A 23,090-nucleotide genomic window follows, 5' to 3' on the forward strand; every position below is an offset into this window, starting at 1 on the left:
TTTTTTTTGCTCCAAAAACCATCATGATTACAAATGTGATTTTATAACAGTTCAATAAACAAGAAGTTAATATTAAGAGACTTACATTTTAGACACCATATTTCTTGTTTTTGCTCTGTTTCACCAACAAAAATAATTCCAAACACAGCCACAGCACTGTTTTGCGTCTCTGAGCAACATGACGGTGTTTCGTTCCTGAATGAATCAATCATTTAAATGATTCGGTTCAATCACAATGAATCACTTATTAACAGTGACTTGATTCCATCTACTGGTGGTTTTAATTTCACATTTACAGTATTTTTTTATTTTTTTAAATAATTTCAAAAATCAGTATTCAACGTTTTATAAATCAAAACATTATTTATTCATTTGTAACGGCAGATTAAAGCATTTAATGTCCCTCAGAGCTGCATTAACAGTGGTTAAATATATCTATTCCACTTCAGATGCAGTTTCTGTGTTTCCTCTGCATTGCAAAGATTAATTTTGTTGATACTGATTTAATTTGTATGGTAACAGCCCAAATGTCTTATTAAACTAATTGACTGATTAAATATTTAAACCCCAATTTAAAAAAAAAAAATTAAGTTTGAAAAATCATATATACAAAAGTAAATATTAGCATTTTATTTTTAAGTTTAATATAAAATAATTGTATTTGTAATTAATACTCCCTTTTTATTTTAAAATATAACATTATTATCACACTATTTATTTCATTATTTTATTTTAAAAGAAAATCTAACTAAATAAACTAAATGTGTTTTGTATAACTACAATAAATAATTATATTTATAACTAAAAAACAATAAAAAATAATAATTCTCTCCGGGCAAGTAACTTTTATACTCGGACAGGTAAATGACAAATGTACTTGTCCGAAGGACAACCACATGAGAATGCTTAATGTCAAGCCCTGGAGTAGTGCTTGTTGTTTGTCGTTTCTCCGATTACAAATGCAGACATGGTAATGTTTACGTGGCGCGATGCAACACGACGCGTAAAAAGACAGTATAAGTCATTATAATCAGTAATTATGTCCCCACTTGATGCAACATTTATAATCGTTTATAATGGGTTTTATTGTTTTTGTGTCGTCTCGCCAACATCACAATACGGTAAGGGGCGTAACATTTCCGTCTCACGCTTGAGGTATTCGGCCAATCACAACGCACTGGATAGCTGGCCAATCGGAGCACGCCTCGATTCTCAGAACGATGAGCTTTGTAAAATCTACGCGTTTCAGAAAGGCGGGGCATAGAGGGGTGACAATAATGTATAGTATATGGAAAATAATGTGTTTTAAACCACATTAACACATTGCATTTCACCAAATACACTAAATAAATGTTCTTTTTAGCAACGTCATATGACCACTTTAAATGGAATTGGTAGAATGTGTCAGTGAATTTTATTAAGTATAAAATGCTTTTATAAAATTTAAATACACATAAATGCAAAATCTATTGTACATGCAAGATGCTGCCAATTTGTATTAAAGTTTTGTTATTGGGTTCATTTTGCCATGTAAACATCAGTAGTAAAATTGCTCAGAAGAGGTTCTTGCACATAATATGGCACAATATACTATAATATCAAACATATGTGGCATTGAGGTGGTTTGGTGTATTTACACAACACTTATATTAGATTTAGCAAAGTGCCTTTCTGTTCTCTTTCTACTGTGCCAAACTCAAGCGGACATATGGATTTCAGTGGTGCAGTAAACTCATTTTTATCAATAAATTCAAACCAGCACATGTAGACATGCCTGTAAACTCTGGCAGAAAATGGAGAGTAATTGAGATCTTATGTGAAGGTAAAGCAGAGCCATACTCATCCACGCCGTACATTGTACACAGCTGGTGAAAGAAAGAATATGGAAAGGTATAATAGCTTCCTACATGTACACACTTAACGGACATCTGCACGAGCACACACACAGATGCAAACAAACACTAAAGTGCACACATTTACATGCGCACCTGGCCTCAAGACAAGCTAAATCAAAACCAATGAGGGACTGCTGTAGGAAACTTTACTCCCTGACGTTTAGCATTTTCAGTTTATTCAGCTGTGTTGCTCGACTTCAAGTAAAGTGCAAAAAAAGGAGAAAAAAAAGGAAAACCTGTTACCTATCAGTATGAAAGCAAAACCGCCAACACAGAAACAAATGTGTAACACAAGCTTGCTAGCTATAATCAACAGCTGCTTTCACTGTCCAATGCTATGCCTTTTGCTACAATAATAAAATATTAAAATATAAATATATATAACATCAATGTCATTTTAGTGTCATTGAGATAATATTATACTTTTAATTAATATTTTGAATCAGGTTTTATTTTTATGTTTTTCATTTGAAAGTTTTTATTAATTTTTTTGTTATTGTTAGTAGTTTATGTTTCTATGTAGTTTCTATTAATTTTTATTTTAAATCAAATTAAATAAAAAAATGATAAATTAGCTGAAATAAGTAAGTAAACAAATACTGGACCTTTATAATATTTATTTAAATTTACACAAAAATTAATTGGATTGTATAAGCGTGAAAGCAAAGGTGCTAAAGAAAAACTTTTTAACAGTTCAATGGTCATTTGCTACAGTATATTAAATGTAACTAAAATATCAAAATATTAAATAATTGAAAGCTAAAAACAATTTCTCAAAAGGTTCAATATTGTTTAAGTTAAAGTACGAGTTAATCCAATTCAAAATAATAACTTCATTTTGTTTAAATAAATACACACCCCACCCTTAAGACCTCTAGATATGGTTCAGGTCCCTCCATAAATTGAAGTCTACCTCTCCTCAACAAGCCACATAATTTGAGGTATCATTCATGTTTGTAGCACAAACGATGCAGGATGAGTCACATATTACATATAGTTTTAAAAATGTTAGCAATAAATCCAGTAAAGATGCTCAAAACAATAGGTGATTTGATATGCGATTTTACCTGTAGTGACGAAAGATTTCCTCCTCCACTTCAGTGAAGAAATGGCACTTAGTGCAGGTGTACTCTCCAGGATGATCCCGCCCTGGCCCTGCATCCCCTGATCCCTCCTCCTCTGGTTTGACTTCCAGTACGGTGTGCGAGGTGTGGGTGCTGTCATAGTGCAAGAGAAGCAAGTCAATATCAGTCGAGGTGAACGGGCACTGGTCACACTGATGGGTGACGGACGCTCGGGGAGCTGGCGGGGATGGGGTAGTGGTCCCTCCGGCTGTTAGCTCCAGCAGAAGAAGAGCACAGTGCGAGCAGGAGCTCTTACAGCAAGCAAAGGGATAGGAAATATCCCCCAGGTGCTTCTCAGGAGTGCAGAGCCCACGGGGACAGAAGGGGCAATGTTTGATTGTGCACTTGTGAATGCTGTGAGCCCGTTGGTAGTGATGCAAAAGCGGAGCCACGACGATGACTTCCGGCCCGTGAGTCATAGAGTAACGGAAGTCGCAGAACTGGCAATTGTAACTGGTTACTACTGTTTCTTGGTCGCCCGCTGCTCCAGTCTTCTCCTTTTTCTGTAAGTTGGAGCCTCCATCACATGCCTTTCTGTCCCTTTCCACTGGACTTCCCTCCCTGATGGCCGCCTGGCTGTGTCTCTTCTCATAGTGCTCCAGAAGCCTAGAAGCACTGGTAGCTTCACAACTAAAACTGCAATACTTGCACCAGTAATATGAGGCAGGGGTGTCACCTCCAGTGCGGCTTGGGGAGTCTGATGCCCTGATTGGTACGGAGTACCCAGCCACAGAGTCATCTTCGGCCCGCACCGCCACCCGATCGGCCCACTTCCCTTGCTCATCTGCCCCAATGCGCGATACGCAGTTTCCCTTCCGTTCAGTTGAGGACTTCTCCTCGAGGGTGGTGTTGAATGGAGGTGGACTCTTCATCTTGTTGGGGTGGGTGGCCAGGAAATGCTGTTCTAGATCTACAGAAGAGCTTCCCATGTAGGTGAAGTTGCAGAACTTGCAGCGGAAGTACTTGGTGTTGCCCTGACAGTCCTGCGTCTTCCTCCCGATTCCGATGAAGGTGCCGGCTAACGTTACCTGCGAAAGTAGGGAAGTCAAGAGGGGGGAAGAATGGATGACAAAGAAAGAAAATGAGATAAAGGGAAAGAACAATCATCCGTGAGTTACAGAGAATTACAGATTAATGGAAGTCTGATATAATAACACAGACAACAGACTTTCAATAACCCTCCCAATCTCGAAGACGAGGCAGCAGTTATCACCACACAAAGGCAAATCACATTTTATGTTCTTATTACTTCTCAGCACTGAGAATTCGAAAATCCTTCTGTGAGCAGATGGGGAACATGTGAAACCTGTAGAAGAGTCAAAGAGTAAAGCAACCATGCATGCAGAGACAAAATGGATCTTTTCTGATTGTTATTATCCAGGTGTAACTTTAGTTCTTATACTTTGAAATTAAATTCTGGATTTAAAAAGAAAGAAAAGAAAAAATGACTAACAAACATAACTAACATAGTATTTCTTAATGGCATGTATATTAAAATACTGACATGCAGATTGGTTTACAATGCAATAGATGTCTGGCTTATAGAAAGCATATGGAATATTTAGCTGGAAGTTACAGAGCCAAAAGAGAGTGTGAGTGGGAGGTCTTGAGCTTCATATGCACTGTGGGGAATTCAACGTCATGCTCCAGACAAAACACTCAAGGAATGTCACAGCACAGACAGGCCCTATCCCCTGAGCAGCCCCTGAGCTGTATGTTGAAGCAATGATTAAATAAACACCCACTGCTTAGTGTAATATGTGCTTGATTATAATTCTTACACAAGCATATTACAGATACAAAGTGGACTAAACTGAAGTCCCAGCTGGTCGCTCTGTATCACCTGTCTGAGGAATTGCATTTAAAAGAGCACTTGTGACACAGACTACATAAACCTTTTTTTTATTTATTTTTTTATGTTATGGTTAAAAGAAAGCAAGCAAGATAAAAACAAACATTCATAACAACTGAGCATCAAATCTAAAACCCCTTTTACACTGCACATTGGTCCCAGAAAATTGTCGGAGTGCCTTCTGTGTGAACGCAAACACGCCCCGAGATTAATTCCGGGTTGGGGACCTAGTAACGTTGCCGGGTTCAGTCCCGGAACGAGCTCTGTGTGAACAAAAGCCAGGACCAATGCCGTAAAGGCCGATGACGCGCGTTATCATGTGACTCTTTTTCTGGGTGTTTTGAAGGCAGATCAATGTTCACGACGAAAAATGTATAAACTGGAATGAAGCAGAGATCAGGGAGTTCTTCACTATCCGCACTGAAGCTGAAATCGTTCACCAGTTTAGTGAAAAGGTACGTGGCGCATTATACACGTCACATGAAATGTCACGTGTCTTTACGGGATCTTTACGGGATGTGCGTGAATGCAAACACAGATTCCGGAAAATCATTGGCAGTGTGAAAATCAGACGATCCCGGGACAAATACACATTTTCCGTGTATTTTCCATAATGGCTGTGTGAAAGAGGCTTGAGGTGACTTGGCAAAATAAATGCGATGTGCATCAAATTAAGTATAGTTATTTATTGGTAATCATTAAACATTAAGTTATAGTAAATCAAGTCAATTATATAATAATATTAATCATAATAAAATGTAATGTAAAAAATTTAAATATTACAAAAAAAGTGTCAAAATAGCTAAAAACTCACTATGTATCATTCCTCTTGACACTTGTACTGAAATAAAATTACTAATATAAATATTAATAAATAATTATTCCATAATATTAAATGTATAATAACTATAATACTATATAAATACTAAATGTATAATAAATAAAATGTATGTTATATTATCAAAATCATTTAAAAAATATTATATTTTGAATATTCTTATTACTAAACAAAGAAACAAGTGAGCACAGGTACATCAGTGATTTAGCAATAATTAAAATCATTACATCTGGTTGGTAAACTGACTAAAGCTAAACGCTTCCAAACTTGGCTCATTTTGCAGAAACTGAACTTAAATATGTCTCTTAAATGGTAAACATGACATTGTTGAAGTGAAGAGTGAAACCGTGCTGAAAGTTAGGCAGATAAATGACTATGACATCTGTTCATTACCCATCGTTTAAAATAAATCGACTCCTGTGTTTTCACTGGCTCCCCTCACCAGCTTCCCTACGCTCTTTTTCCCCCCTTTTTTCATTGGGAAAATGAGAAATTGCAGTCGTCGATATTACTGCATGGAAAATTCCACTAGGAACGAATTCTGAATAGACTCATTATTCAAACTTTTTCCCTAAGAATTTATACGGTATTACGACAATTTGTAGACAGGCTGATGTTGAATTGAAAAAGATTGTGGCCAGTGTTATTAGAAGAAAAAAACATCAGGTACTCTAAGCTGCGCTGTGTGCTTTCTTGATTGAGTACATGCACATGTGCAAAGCAGGCAACTGTTCATAATGGTCCATTTAAACATGATACACTGAGGCTAGTGCTATGATAAATCAGCCAAAAGTCACCGAACAAAGCCAAATACAGTTTGCCAGAATGATCCAGACTAATCTCCTTCACATTTTTTGTTTGTTTGTTTTTATAAATCAGAAATCACCAAGGTGATTTGACAAATGATGCTTGTATTTCAATTTGAATGAATCAGCTTGATTGCTTATTCATGACGTTACTTTATAACACATGCATGAACAAATACAGACTCTATGAGGGCTAGTCAAAATTTTGAACTTAATGCAGCCAATGTTCATCTGTGTGTGAGTTTTTTCGTGTGCATGACTTTGCATGCATCATGTACACTTACCCTCCGTCTAGTGGTTTTACTTCTGTGACATAAATTTTAAGTTTCACAGCTGCATGTGCATGCATCATTTTTAAGCCTTAATGACCCATGGGTCTGAGTACAGCACCGCTCCAAAACTATAAGGCCATCTTGATTCCTACATAGGCAGCATCTTAACTGCAACGGGCCCTCATAAGTCACTGATTTGGAACACTCTACATAGGACGCAAGTCCATGTATCATTAAATAGCATTTCACAGGCAAAGCAGACAGGAGATTCATTTGATTTCAATACAGGTGATGAGAGGAAGGAAGCAAAACTCTAATATGCATAAATACACACAGAACATGTAAACTACCATTTAAAAGTTTGGGGCTGGTAAGACTTTTTAATGTTATTGAAAAAGTCTCTTATGCTCACCAAGGCTACATTTACTTTATAAAAAAAAGCATTAATATTTTAAAATATGGATAATTTTAATACATTTAAACATTTATAAATACATTTTTTGTTTTAAAATGTAATTTATTCCTGTGATGACAATGCTGTATTTTTAGCATCCATTACTCCACTCTTCGGTGTTACATGATCCTTCAGAAATCATTCTAATGTTGATTTAATGCTCAAGAAGCATTTCTTTTATTTGTGCTGCTTAATATTTCTGTGTAAACTGTGCTTGCTTTCAAGATTGTTTTAAGAACAGAAAGCTGAAAAGAACAGCATTTATTTGAAATTTAAAACATTAACATTTTTAAACTTTATAAATGTTTTTACTCACCTTACCAAACAGAACAAATATATAATCCCAAACTTTTGAACAGTAGCTCAGTTTATATTTTCAGAAAAGAAAAAGAAAAGAAAAATTATAATGTTTGTAACTATTTTGTTCTTAATGTATTTTTTTTACTAATTATTAGTATTTTTGGTCACACTTTATTTTAAGGTCCAATTCTCACTATTAACAACCCATTAACTATGACTTTTGCCTCAATAAACTCTTACATTGCTGTATATTAATAGTTAAGTTTAGGTGTTGGGTAATGGGATTAGGGATGTAGAATATGGTCATGCAGAATATGTGTACTAATAAACAGCCAATATATTAATAATAGGCATGCTAATAAGCAGCTCGATAATAGTGAGAATTGGTCCCCATATTGAATTGTTACTGTATTTTTATTATTTATTATAGGATTGAATGGATATGTATACTGTATCTAGAAACAACATTTTTCTCCTTTTATCTGCTTTGTGATTACCTGTACGTCGTAGGTGCCGTTAAGTACAGAGGATCTGGGTGACCCTGTTTCCGCCGCAGAGCCGCTCTTGGCTGATTGGCCGAGGAGGCGCGCTGAGTCTTTGGCCTGTGTTTGGGCTGTGAACTGCACCATGTTATGTAGTGCCAGAATCTTATTGTCCAGCTCCGCGTCCTGCCGTGTCCGGTTGTGTAGGCCCAAATGGTACTTACGAAAATGTTTGATCAGGTCTGTGGGGTCGTTGCCGTAATAACCGTACCCACAAATGTTGCACTTAAAGTCTTGTAGTTTGGGTGAGGTGGGTGGAGGTGCTCCCGTCTCAGCTCCCAGAGGGCTAGGTGCGTCCTCCGCTCCCCCAATGGGCCTCTGTGGATGAAGTGTAACAGGAGGAACTTTAGAACCTTCGACAGCCACACCACGAGGGCTGTCAGAGCTCAGCAATGTTAGCGGGCTGTGTGTTGCGTCCCTCTCCTCTCCATTACTGGTGCAGCCCTGTACGATGACGCCGCCTGACCGGGTGCTGGGTTTTAGACCATTCCGGTCGTCCTCACAGTCTCCTCTCTCACCTGGATCAGAGTTCGTTGGGGAGGCGGTAGAGTCCAGCGGTTCGGTATCGGTGCCCTCACGGCTGGAGTAAGATGTTGCCAGGTTGTGGCTGGAGTAATGCAAGTCAGGCCTGTCTGGTTTGATAGGGCCAGGGGAGGATGGTTCCTCCTGTTCTTCGCCCACAGCCCGGTCGGGCTCTGAGGCCTGGCTCCCCGCGCTCCCACTCTCTGGGCCCGTGGCCTCGGCTGCCACCGCCTCGCCCTCCTCTTCTTCACCGCCGAAGCTTCTCAAAGGGGGATTCTTTTTCCGCACCATCTCTGGAACCCAGAAAAAGAGAAGAGCAGTGTTAGAAGTAACTCGCTCAATGTGTGGTTCCGACTGCTCACATGCTAAAAACAATTTCGGAGCCAATGGCGCCTATTTTGCTCTCCATAAAAGCTTCTCAGTTGTTCTTTGATTTTTGAAAATCAGAGACGGAATGCCCTAGAAACGGTTCTGCTGTTCCAGCTCAATCCATAAACAACAATGAGGTTCTAATATCGGTGACTATGTCGGCACCGGCCTTTGTTGATGATGTTTTAATGAATAAAATCTGTGCACTTATGTCACTGATGTGGCTTAGGGACACACATTTTAATCAGTTAGCAAAATCAAAGATGATAGGGAGAGAGAGAGAAAAAAATGTGGAATTTATAAAGTGACTCATAGCGAAGAATTTCCATCAGAACTCAATGAGGTCATGCGTGTTTGTTCATCGCAGGCAAATCGCACTATTAACTAGACTTTCCTTTGGCACAAACTCCTGCTATCAAAAGTGAATTTCTATGAACGGTTTAGCACAGTGCTAAGTTAAACATCATTTTGTATTTGCAAGATGGTGTGCGTGTTGGCCAGTTTCAATTTAGGGCAATTACAGTTTCTCATGATTTAACAAAACAGGGGCCTGTCTTATTTCGACAGACCGTCAAGAGCAATTTCCTCATTTAGACTGTGATGCAAATGGATATTAAATAAAGCAATTCATGCTTTGCAGAGGGGCCACACCTTAACCAGAGCTAAGTTAATAAAAGCCTTGAAAATCTAATCACAAATATAACCACACCCTGTCATATCACTCACAGCATCTCTAACGCTCTCACCATCCACACTCTGCGATTTCTGAGGCTTCACAGCATCTAAACACACTGCGGCGGGCGTGCTATCCATTTAAAATTGATTTTGATGAGAAACACACCTGTCTGTGTCATATTACTACCCCCTAAAAGAGATTGCGTTTGAAGAAATTTATTCAAGTATCAGTGGTGTCTGTAGCGAGTGTGACTGACGGTAGAAAATATGTTACTAATGGCTGATGCCGGTTCTTGAAAGCCTACATTCTTAATCTGTCATAATACATCCAAAACTGCACATCATTATTTTAACATATCAAAAAACACAATCAACGATATAACACAACACCACATGCAGACCACAGTACGGTAACTGATCTGAAACGTGTTGATGAGAATGACAAATAAACTAAATGCTAATTACCACTCCACACAGTAATATTATTCATTCGGTGATCTTGTACATGTGTTTTTATGCATTGCAAACAGGTCCCAATATCATGGAAAACTTAGATTGTGTTTTCCAAGCTACCAAAAGTCATAGATATATAGATGATGAAAATGATGATGATGATGAGGATGATAATAATAATAATGATACTAAAGTGCTTTAGCATGAGTCATGAGAACAGAGAGCACCACATACTGAATTAATTGAATAAATAAATACATAAATTTATGATTTTAAATATACAAATATTTTGTATTTAACCAAAATTCATTTTAACATTTTGTATTTGTATTTTGTTTAATATATTTAAGGCAATTGTTGGATTTATTTTTTGCCACCTATAATAAGTCCATGAAATGTCATTAAAAATTCATATTAGATATACTTATGTTATGTTGAAATCTTAAATGATCTCATTATTTGACTGATGAGGGAAGTAATATAAATTACCTCTCTTTACACCCAAATATTCTTCCTCAAAAAGTACTAAAATAATCCTTAAATGAGAAAAATCAGAACCAGAATTAAAATATATTATATTATAAAATATGCAATTCACATCCGTCATGAATATACATGTTTTTATTTAAGCTGTGCTTTAAAAGGTTTCATCTGCTGGATATTACTCTTGTGTAAAGCTGGTGAGTAAACATGCCCACAAGCCATTGAAATAACAGATTTGTGAGCAATTCTTCTTTTGAGTCGGGTCTTTTCAACGATTCAGTCAATTCAGTTCACAATTAAAGTCAGTTTATATCTAAAAGATTTGATCACTGCTACCGTTTAATAAACTGCGGATCAAATAAACTTGATTTAAAATTAATTGTAAAGCACATTAGGCTACAGAACTTATTTAGAAAGCTATTGATTTACTGTATAGACACACTTTCCAATTCACAGTTTCCTTTTACTGTGTCTCAATATCTGAGAATAAAGGTACAGCCCAGCTATCAGGATCGAATACTAAGGAACATCTTAACCAACATAGAAAGAAAAAAAAAGGAATGGAGTGGGAGGACGAGAAAAGTTTTTAATACCTGATATGGTGCACAATTACATTAAAACTTGCAAGGGAAGCGTTAAGACATTACCATTCCAGGCCGCCATCAGAAACTGAATAATCTGCTTTTATAGCTCCCAGGCATTTGCTGCGTTCCTGTACCAGTCAATTCAAATCACTAGTTCACTATCCACCCCCACCTCCTTTTCCTTTCCTATATTAAACTGCTCCTCTTCTGTTATTGTGCCTACTCAAGAACTTACTTAATAAAGTATAATATGCTTTTTGAAAAGGACAGGACAATCAATTTTCTTAATTAAAAAAAGTAAGGAGGGGGTGAATGGATCGACAGCATGTCTGCATACAGAGCAGAAGATGGAGCAGGGCTGTCCCTCGAGCGCTCTATGACACTTCAGCTAATGCAATCTAATGACAGAAGTCAAAGCTCAATCATGGGGCTTTGATAAGCAGGCATTACTACAACTAGCTTACAAACCGACGATTCTGGCACTGTGTACGGCCGGGAGTGTTAACTAAGTGAAGAATTCCAGGGGGTCTTAGAGACACGAATAAACAAAATGCTGTCAATTGCTTTTATCAGCCACATGATTTAAAGCTACTATATTATGTTTTGACATTTGTTTTTTTATCAGAGAAATCTACCTGTCGACAGGCATTTCATCACTGCCATTGTGACACGGTGCTGGAAAAGCTCGGTGTGATTTAAATCACACACACAAAAAAAACAACACATTGTATACACGATCAAAACTGACAATGCTGCGACGCAACATTCCTGTGAAGAAAAACTCTCTAATGACAAGTGTGACACATCAGGATAGTTCAATTAGCATGCCATCTGATGCAAATTTTGCATGCTGAAGAACAAAATTAGTCATTTGCATGTGATGTGTGTGCAAAAAGCTTTTTGTTTTTTTTAAACAGTTAATCATGCACAGACCAAGGCGAAACAGACCCATATTTTGACTCAGTTTTGGGTAATTAGGCCTATTATGACATCAAGATCAAAATACACTGCATAAATTTTAAAGACTTTAAAAATATATATTAAAAAATAAAAAATATTAATAACCAGTTAAAATATTTTTCCCTGAGAAATATTAAATCAACAATCAAATTAATTCAGAAATTAAAAACATTTTCATGCATAAAATAAACGAACATATATATATACATATGAATAATATATACTGTTAAAAAAAGAGAACTCAAAAATCTGCTGAAGCTGGTTTAAAATTTTAAACCTTAAAATTTTAAGTTGGCTCAACTTTATGTTTTTTTACAGTGTACAAATAATATATTTAATTAAATTAATATATTATTGTAAATTAATATATCTGTATACATTATACAGATGTACATATCTGTACACAAAATATCACGTCACTTACTTTACCCATTTATTAAACTTCCAGCATCTGCAAGCACTTAAAGGCACTACAGGCACTTAACAATTCAACTCAAAATAATTCGTATCTGATGGATGTTTCACGACATCACAATGAACCAAAATGAACTACAGATGAAAAGCGAACTGAGTGGCAAACTAATGCTGTGACGGCCACTTGCCATGAGTTTGCATCCACACAAACTCCACTAACATCGCACAGGAAGCTCCCTGTGAAAAAGTCAGCACTGGCTGGCTTCCTGTTGGCCCATCTCTAGTATCAAAAGGGCCGGCCACATACACACAGAGCCTCATTTGTGAAGAGGCAATGTGACTCCAAATATGTCATCTTCATTGTCAAACTCATTTAGAAGATCTTGTTTCAAACACAACAACAAATACAGGGGATTTCCTCAGCAATCTGGCCCAGTCTGGTCAGTGCTGATGAGATTTTTAGTGGTAGGTTTAACTTATGGCACCAAGTCGTTCCCACTAGGCAGTAGATTTGTGGAGTCCAGACAATGTCCAGGTGGTTGAAGTTAGACCCTGGCGGTGGCGGGAGTACATATAAAAGTTATTTCTACATATGTCTGTGTTTTGCGCATTTCTTTACCGTGTGTGCTCATTACAGTTGCTTTGGTTAAGTGCGTCTCCAGTGTGTCGAGGTGTTGCATAGCAAGAGATTACTGCTAAATGAGTCTGCTTAAAAAACACACCCACACACATACAAACACAAGCACACACCAGGAAGATGATAAAATCCTTTCTTTAACTATAAGAAATGTTCTGTACTGTTAAATAGGACCGGTCAATATATACATTATTATTTTCAGGTTTTGGACAATATTTATACTGCATGTTGACAGACATCATTAAATTGATTCACAGAATTGAATTCACAGTTTGAACTGATACATGTATTGAACTTTGCAAATCTAACTGTATTGATTCCAACTTAATTTAATTTCAACACTACTAAAAAGAAAATCGAGATAAAATCTGCCCCAAGCCTCAGATTGGAAATTAGTCTAATGATACACTCTTTAAGAAACACATATAACAATGTATATTATTTCATTCACTTGAGTTTGACAGAAGAAAGCAACTTGTGCATTATGCAACGAGCTCTAGCTGAAACTTTTCTGCTTTCTAATCTTGAAACTTTGTACACAAAGGTAAAAATGAACGACTTTAAATTTCAGTTTGTTTTTCTAACTATCATATGGAGTACGATACATTTATGGATTTTGCATTCTTTTTGAATTTATAAAGATTCGTTGCCTATTCAGATGCATGAAAAATAGCGAACCGCACAATCTTTAAAATTTCTCTGTGTTTTGAGAAAGAAACAAACTCATACTGTTTTGGAATAACATATGTAAATAATGACCGAATTTTCATTTCCGAGCAAGCCATTCCTGACTAAATTGAACAAACCGTCAATTACTCAAGCCATGAGATATGTGTCCCTTAATTTTTCACTGTGAGTTCAGATCTAATCCTCTCTACATCGTGGTCCCAGGAGGATCACATGGGAGCGGAGATTCACACACACAGCTGGAGGACCCCATGGAGCGCTGCAGCCTGGGTCACTCCAAGCTCTCCACCCAGAAAGTCAGTTTATTAAAAATACATTACCCAAACCGCCCCTCATAATTCAGGCCTGTGCTTTCAATCCGTCTGGGGTGGATCTGAGTGAAGTCTTAAATAACAAACCCTATACACACACACGCATGCTGACGCTCCCTCATATAAATACTACAGCAGTTGCGCGGGCACACACGTCGCTGATCAGTCAGGCGGAATATTGAGTTCCCCAAGATCTAAAATGATGAGACTCATTTTGCATCTTTTATTTACCGGCATCATAAATTGAAGCAATAGACAGGAAAAAAAAAAGAGAGAGAAACTATACGCTCTAATTGCTTTCTGTCATGGCTGGAAGACAGTGTGGAGGAATTAATTTCTAAATGAGTAATTGGTACAATCATAACAACGGCAGAGCTAAACTTCAACAAGCTCAAATAAAGAACGGTGTTTCCATCTGATTTTACTCGCATGTTCTGGGATTTACCAATAATCAAGTTTTTGGGGCTACAAAAGGAGAATGGCATGGATAAAAAAAAACTAGAAGTACGTCACTTTAAAATTAAACAGGCCCTGCTTTCCATTCTAACAATGGTATATTCAACAGCACACATGGCAATTAGCCACGACTCAGCTCCGTCAGGCATACCATGTGGGTGCGGTCACGTCTAAGAGCGAGTCGTCATAAAAGTGTTCCCCCAGCCATCCCACAATCCCACCTTGTACCGTCTCCTTTATTATTCCTCCCATTCTTTATGATGTCACCACCGCAGACTTTTGTGGTGAGAAAGGACTCGAAGGACCCCGATCCATCTTGCAGAGGAGTTTAATCTCGTTTGTAACATTAGGAATAAATCACATTACTGTCTGTGGAGCAGAGTTTCAAGCATGCGGAGGGTCTATGGAAAACACATATGTGAGATGCTAGATAGAAGCAGTGCAATTAATTATCATTAAGGCAAAATGTCAAGAGGAGGAACTGGGCTCTGAGTCAGTGACCCCCCCACCCCACATCACCCATAATCCACCCTCCAAATCGGGTGATACACAAACTTTCACATATGAACCGTATGGCTGTGTCACATTAATTTGACCCTGAGCTAAAACATGGCAAAGAAATAATTGCCTCTAAAGCAAGATAACTACCAAGCTGTGACACTGAGTCAATTTCATTTAAGGGCTCAATTTTTCTTCTTCAGATGCAGGACGTTTCTCTATACCATACATCAGAAAATTGTGTTTTTTTTTTTTTTTCCTTAAAAGTAAGAGTAAAGAAATTAAAATTTACAATTATACTGATTAAGGGAAACCCGACAGCAGCTGATAAAAGCATAGTAAGATTTGGAAGAAATTCTATCAACCTTTTTAATTAAATTCAATTTACTTTATTTGCATCCGCTATTGTTGGTCCATTTGCAAAACACTGAAATCTCCTGTGCAATCTGGAACAGTCAATCAAGTAAGCAGACATTTCCATAGAAACTGAGAGAAAGAGTAGCCGCGAATAAGTGACTTTGAGGATGCAACAGGCAGCTAGAGACAGCAGGGCCGCTCTGTCTTCACAGCATCACTACAACAGGCCTCGGGGCTCTTACTGAATACCAAAACGCATTATATGCATTATGTTCTAAAAAATAATAATAATAATATTTGTGAAAGAAAGAAAGAAAGAAAGAAAGAAAGAAAGACAGAAAGAAAGCCCATCAAAGCAAAGAAAAAACAAAACAAGCAACAAAACACAAATGAAAACAAAGCAAAACAGAAATTAAAACAAAACACCCTAAAGACAGGAATAAAAATTAGTTTTTAGTTTTAGCTATCACTGACATAAAACAAGAATTTTGGGTGGGACATATCAAAGGGAAATGTCTCTTTTTTTTAAATAATCAAATAGCCAGCAGGCTTTAGTTATGTCACAGACATGAACCATGACTTGCAGCTAGTCAGCTGCAGGTGTATTAGGGAGTGGGGGGTATTTGATTGGACAAAAATCTTTGTAGTTCAGGTTGAGACAGCAATATTTGTTGGTCAGTTTTCTTGGGGGAGGGGGGGGGGGTGTAAATTTTAAAATGTATATTGTGGCAAAAGACTATTTTGCCAGCTTTTAGGAACACACTATTTGCCATCAGAGCTAACACAGATGGACTTAAACCCATAGGGTTTTGAAAGTTCACAGGGTCTTTAACACAATAAACCAATTATGTATTTTCTATAAGAAACGTCTGTATAATAACACATTTCCGGTTTGGCACCATATGCTGCGCTCCCAGTTAACTTTAATTCCAATATTGCTAATGCTGCTGTCCAGTGGTGAAAACATCACATTTCTGTGTCATACACAAATGAAGAAAATTTATTACCATAGCAACCATAATCTCTTTTCAATGATCTCATCCTTGCAGTTCCTCTTAAGCAGCATCTAGTCACCAACAAAAAAAAAAAAAATCAGGAAACAGATTCTACAAGGAAGAGCTGAATATCAAACGAGAAAGTGCGGAACGTAGGCAGCCTTACACAAGAGATTCAACCTTTAATGTAAACAAGAAGTGAGGAGACATCTTTAGAGACTGAAATAAATCAACAGGCCTGCCAGAACACGGGGCTTTCTTCAGAGGGTGTGTGTATGTGTGTGTGCATGTATGGAACGGCATACTAATCTCCTACCATCCTCAAAGTGCGAGAGGAAGATGATAAAAAAACGAATACTGCCACTGCAACACTAAAAACTTTGAAGGAGACGTGGACTGACAAAATCTGTCTCCATACAGATGTACGGGAACGCCGATCTGTGCTACGCCCAATATTCCACTGACTTTGAAATTTCAACATGCAAAAGGGAAAAAAACTGGGAAAAATAATAGCAAAGAGCACTTGAAGAGAAGACTATGGTTTTCCTCATTAAAACCTGTGGAGATAGCCAGGTTTTGATTCTGGAGTTACAAAAACAGATTTGAAAAGCTCTACATAAAATCATAAAAGTGCATTTCAGGTAGAAAATTATAACTCATCAGCTTTCATTAATAGTTTGCTGTACCTCATTACATCTTTATCTTCATACAAAATTAGTGTTGTGCGTTAAACAGATGATTTAAAGTTGACAGACCTGCAGGGGATGATTTCATTCCTACGTGTTTGTGGTGGAGTCATCCAGCCTGGAAACATACAACTCATATACAACTCTCAGACAGGAAGTCCCCTCATCTTAAGCAATGTGTCGTTTCAGTATGTGAGAGGGAGAAAGTACAAAACTGACAGAGAAACGTCAGAAAGTGAGAAAGTGTGTTTGTGGAGTAAGGAGAGAGGAGGGGTTGGCATGTCAAAAATAAAGAGCTTTTCCCATAATTCTCTTCACCCCGTTTTCCTTCCATGAGGCAGCTTGTGAAAGGGTGACGTGCTCAATAAGAAGGGCCCGTGACTAACTGCCTCTCTGTGACTTTTTTCCCCCTTTTTTACGTGGCATGTCAACGGTACACAATACAATCAACACAACCCCCCTTCATGTTTATTCATGAGAACTCATTCACATCAAAGAAACAACACCAAAAACTGTTGCCTTTGGCAATGTTGGCAAGGTTTTAACCCACCTCCCCAACTTGCCCCCCCCCACCCCCACCCTCTCCACTTCTTCTCTTAATCAACTGAACTAAACTGCAGAGCATGTGAACCTGTTGCACTCGACCAAAACATGCTTGACAGATATTCTAAAATTTCATCATATTATTTCATCACAAGTTTCACATCATTTGAATATAGAGGAAACTGCTACAAGGTTTCATGTAAAAGCACTAGTGATTTACTAGTAGATGGTTTTGTTTTCAAATGCTAAATATTTGTTTATCATATTATGATATTACTTATTACCATTTGGTAGTTTTGGCTAAAATAGTTTTTTATAAAAATCATCAAAAGGAGACAGTAAAGACCTTTATTATTTTATTATTGTAAAAATACAAAAGATTCCTATTTCTAATATATTCTGTTCCTCTGAACATCCTATTCCTCAAAACATCCTTAAAAAAATTTACATTAATAATACAAAGAAATGTTTCTTGAGCACTAAATCAGCATATTACAATGATTTCTAAAGGATCATGTGACACTGGAGCAATGGCTACTCAAAATCCAGCTGCGTCTTTACAGTAATAAATTATATTTTGACAGTAGAATAGTAAAACAGAAAACAGTTATTTTAAATTGTAATAATATTCCAAAATATTACTGTTATTACTGCATTTTTGATTAAATAAATGCAGCCTTTGAGAGCATAAGAGACTTCCTTTAAGAAAAATCTAAAAATCTTACCGCCCCCACAATTTAAACGGTAGTGTATGTGCAGAAGATACACAACAGCACAGTAAATCACATCAGAACACTATAACAATTCATGTGTATGATGGACAAACAATATTCAAAATGCCATGCCAAAATGATGCCAAAAAGATTTGAGTTGAGTTTATTTCTATTCCTTTTGACATAATTCAATTCATATGAAAAAAGTCAGTAGTGATGAACCACATTTAATTTATTTTAACAATTACAATATTTTCAAGGGTAAGTCATTGTTAATTTTGTAAGGAAGTTCAGCACTAATAAATAAATCTTTAATATAAATGAAAATTTTCAGCAAAACACAGCTAAACTTAATTACAAAATTGCTTCTCAGCAAATATTGGTCAACCTCTAACCAGAAACCTTTGAACTTCCAAGAAAAATCTTTGATCAGACTCCATTTTCAAATTAGCACATGACCTTCCAGCACACAGACGCCTTGTTCACAACTACCTGCTTAATTTGCAAGACCCAGAACCTTCTGGCCAGAATGTCATTATACCAGAACAGAAAAAATAACTTTCTACCAAGTCTTGCCCAAATCTCTCCCCAATCGGCCTTCCAGTCAGGCAGCGGGGAGGGGGAAGAGCGGAGGCTCCTGTCTGAATGACCTGGCCTCAGTGCACTCAATCAGCGCATGCTAGAACCGGAGACAACAGAGAACAACTGCTTCCCTTAAGCTTCCTGTGATCACAGGCCCCGAGCTGCCAGAGAGGGGCAGGGATCACGCGCTCTAGAGAGAACTGCAGATAACAGGCTTCCGCCAACGCCACCGTGTGTGAGAGTGTGCGTGTACGCGTGCGTGTGAAAAGAGAGAGAGAGAAAGGAAGGAGAGACGGATGGGAAGAAAGACCTCATGGAACTTAAAGGACCTGAGAAATGGATGCTTTTTTTTAAGTTTACGTGAACTGCCGGTCGCAACATGCTTGACTTCCAGAATGTGACATGTCCGAGCGAAACAGGACATTTAATGAAAAAAAAAAAAAAGTAGGGCAGGACTTACGCATTAGGAACTGCGTGGATGGAGAACAGTGGGCAGTCTATACCAGAAATTACCCAGATTAAATGAGGATATGCTAAAACATTGCCTAAATAACTTTTGTGCTATTGCTTAACCTGACTCACGAGACATCAGCAGAAAAGGAAATGTTTCAGATGAAGAGCAAGCGAAGGCATTTTGATTAAAGATTATGGAGAGTAAAAATATGTTTTGAAAACGAGAAATATTTTTTGCTGTTTTTTCAAGACTAAAATAAAGTACATTTATCCTCAAATTCTCATGCTGTTACAAAAAAGACAATTTTAAATATAAATTAATTCATATAATATATTCTTTTATAATATATTCTTTTTATATTTATAATATATGATATATTTAGTAATATATGCTTTCTGCAAAATATAATCTCTTTTTTGTATTTTGATTTTGGAACGCAATTTGAGAAACTTTTTGGATTGCTGAACAATCTTCATAAAAAGTGGCAAGTCAATTCAACAATCAAAAATAAATAAAAGTCATCATAAAAACAGCACCACTAATGAACTGCCAAACCATGCAAGCGGTCTTTCTAAATCTCAAGTGAAATTCAAATTTCTGCAGTTCAGAAAGCAAGTCACACCATATGCGTGACGCATGAAGCAGTGCTGTAGTACCCATCTAAAAATATATATTTATTAAGCAACAGGAAAAGTCAGACGTGATTGTTCATTGCACAATATGCTACCCGAGGCACTGATGAGAAATCACTTCTGCTCGGGTTCCTCTGTTCTCCCCCTGCTCTGGGCCGCTCTCCCCTTTTCACACTCCTCCGTTTATGGAGTAGCAGAAACAGCTCCTGCTCTGTGATGTTTTTTAACTTTCCCATGAAGGACTAGCAGACAGTTAAAACGGCCCTGCAGACAGAACAATAGCTTTAATTTCCTTCTCTGCACCTTGATGACTGAAATGGTTATGAGGTTTTTACGAGCTGACATCTCCCCGATGTCCTACCCAGGAGGAAACGGCTGATTGCAGCCCACCAACGTGGAGTCACTCTGAGACGCACCTTGAGATAAGATATCCAGAGATTTCAGACAAGTTGAGATGATTGAACATCGAGTTTAACAAAAAGAAAATTTAACAGGTAGAAAGTTTTAAATAAAGTTGATTCTCCTCCTGTGCTACAATGATATTTTTTACCATTCAAAGCAAGCCGTTGCAGCTACAGTGTGAAACCAACAGTAAACCACAGCCTGAGATGCATTTCCCCTCTGAGTTAAAAGCACAAAACGTTGCGACATACCTCAGGCTTCTCTAAAGCGACTCTCACAATCTCATTATAGGACTCTAGCCATTTTAAACCGACTACCTGACTTTCCATAAAACAAACAGAAAAAGCTGAGGAACTCTTTGACTAAATAAAAAACAAGACTCAGAGTATACGTGTTGAATCACACGGAAATATTAAAGCAATATCTTGCGTGCAAGTCTGAAAATCAACTTCAAAGCTTAGGGTCTTCGTTTGAGTCAAAGTTTAAGGAATGTTCCGGGTTCAAGTCAAGTTAAGCTCGGTCTACAGAAAATAATTCTGATTTGTCTCTGTTTAAAAATACGCAAAAGAACAGCCACAACTTAATGCATGAAATTACTATGATAGAAATGCTTCATCAACCTTCTCTGTGAAAAGTAAATCATTATTTGTACTTTTATCATGAATCACAATCATGTAAAATCTGTAAACTTTCATAAGATACATGCAAAGACGTTTTAGATAAACCTAGATTTTTTAACTGCATTTGTGTAACCACAATTAATTATTTTTTGAAGTATGGATTTATTAGTTCTATTTCAAATAGATATTGTATATTTTATATATTTATTTATTCATTTACTTTTCTGTGGTAACAAACATTACAACATAAACGCACAAAACAACTTATACTGAACCTGGAACATCCCTTTAAGAATTTGACACTGGTTTGGCTTAATGTGAAAGGCCAAAGGTTGGCGTCTGCCACATCGTTTACAAAATGTCACTTGCTGAGGAAATCTTTTCTAGCCACTGTAGGAAAAAAAAAAAAAAACAACCCATTATCTTTATCACATTGCCCAGAAAACCACAACCAGAGGCAGATCCTGGTGACAGCGAGGCCTGTTGTATTAAAATCTCTGCTGCCTCTCTAGAGAGATTCCAAACGTGATCAGATGTGATTAGCCACAGCTAAGCACCCTTTGAGAAAGTCAGGTATGTCACCTGGCATCTGTGACAAAATATTTGCACATAATCATGTGTGGAAAGGCTCGCTTAACATACCAATAAGGGCTTTAACCTTGAGATTTGTCTTGTTGAACATTACAGAAGCGGCTGAAGCTTAGCGCCAAGGTACAGGCAGGGCCTTTGGACACGTATAGATCACAAAGTGTTCAAATAAAACTTCACACAGACAATATTCTTTGTTAGTTGCTACTTGTTTGTAACTCCACCCTTGCACACAAACTAGGTTATGTGGGACACTACGAACTGCCTAAATAAACATTTCAGCTTTTTCACCACTGTTAAAAAAAAAGACTTAAAAAAAAGACTAAAAAAGCACCAACAACCTACAAGACCATCAAGTCATTTGCGCTGTATGGTATTTTCTATGTAAAGGGAAGCAGTTTAACCACACTGGTTGTACAAGATTCCTCTATTTGCATAGTACAATAATTCTCCTTTCAAATGCCATATAGCCTTGGGACTGATTAGTCATCAGAGCTGTTTGATAGAAACAACCACACCCTCTGATACCATCTGCGATCCTTATGCAAAGACGTACCTGCCTGTCTCTCTCATCATGGGAACTCTGCCTCATTCTACGCTTAGTGAAGCAGAACAAATTTCTGAGCAGCAATGCACTAATATTTTCTCGTTATGACTGAAAAAGTACCATAACTTCTCATAAAAAGAAAACAAAAGCCAGAGCAAGATGACCTGTAGGCAGAAAAATATGCCACCTCATTTGCTCTCGACTTGGTCTTGAGCTATTCGTACTATTAGCAGAAAGGGCACCCCAAACAAGACGGCTGAAGTAAACTGAGGACAGAGATGATACCTTAGACATGCAGAGGTCTGAAGTCACCGCTATCTATAACACAAACTGTCTGTCACACTGCCTTTTTACCAAAATAAGTAGGCCACATATCATTAGGCTCTGTGAACGTGGCCTGCTTGAGACAGGAACACTCCTAGAGGATTTGAGCACTTGATCACCTGTGATGTGAGAGACAGGAACAATAATGTGAGATAAGGATGTCAAAAGTGCTGAAGTACTGACTAAAACAGTCAGTAGCTAGTAAAATGTTACTGAAAAATAGACAATCTAAAATAAAATTGGGGCAGTGGGGGGGGATATTTCAGCCTTTCTAGTAATTACAGTACTCAGTTTGGTACAGAACACAAAGTAGCCGAGTTTCTGCCCACATAGTTTTATGCAAATTTTGGGAAACTGCATTAAAATGGAAAAGCAAAGATTTGAATGGTTTACAAAATGCGCATAAAAAGCTTACATGCTCACTGAAGGTGGATACATTTTTATTCAATAAAACCACATGCAATAACCATGTTAGAAACACATATACCAAATAAATTCCAAGATGTGTTTCAAAA

The 23,090-nt window shown here is 37.4% G+C and overlaps 1 protein-coding gene across 1 annotated transcript in view; it reads right to left on the reverse strand.

The window, feature by feature from the left end:
* Positions 1–23,090, reverse strand: part of LOC306847500 (zinc finger transcription factor Trps1-like) — a 118,104-nt gene that overhangs the window by 87,918 nt on the left and 7,096 nt on the right. Inside the window, exons 2-3 of the mRNA XM_079381454.1 lie at positions 8,039–8,898; positions 2,963–4,047 (exon numbers count right to left, since the gene is read on the reverse strand). Of these exons, the coding sequence (XP_079237580.1) occupies positions 2,963–4,047; positions 8,039–8,898 (1,945 nt within the window). The remainder of the gene's footprint in view (positions 1–2,962; positions 4,048–8,038; positions 8,899–23,090) is intronic.

The sequence above is a fragment of the Barbus barbus genome, assembly GCF_936440315.1.
Source record: "Barbus barbus genome assembly, chromosome: 27".
NCBI lineage: Eukaryota > Metazoa > Chordata > Actinopteri > Cypriniformes > Cyprinidae > Barbus > Barbus barbus.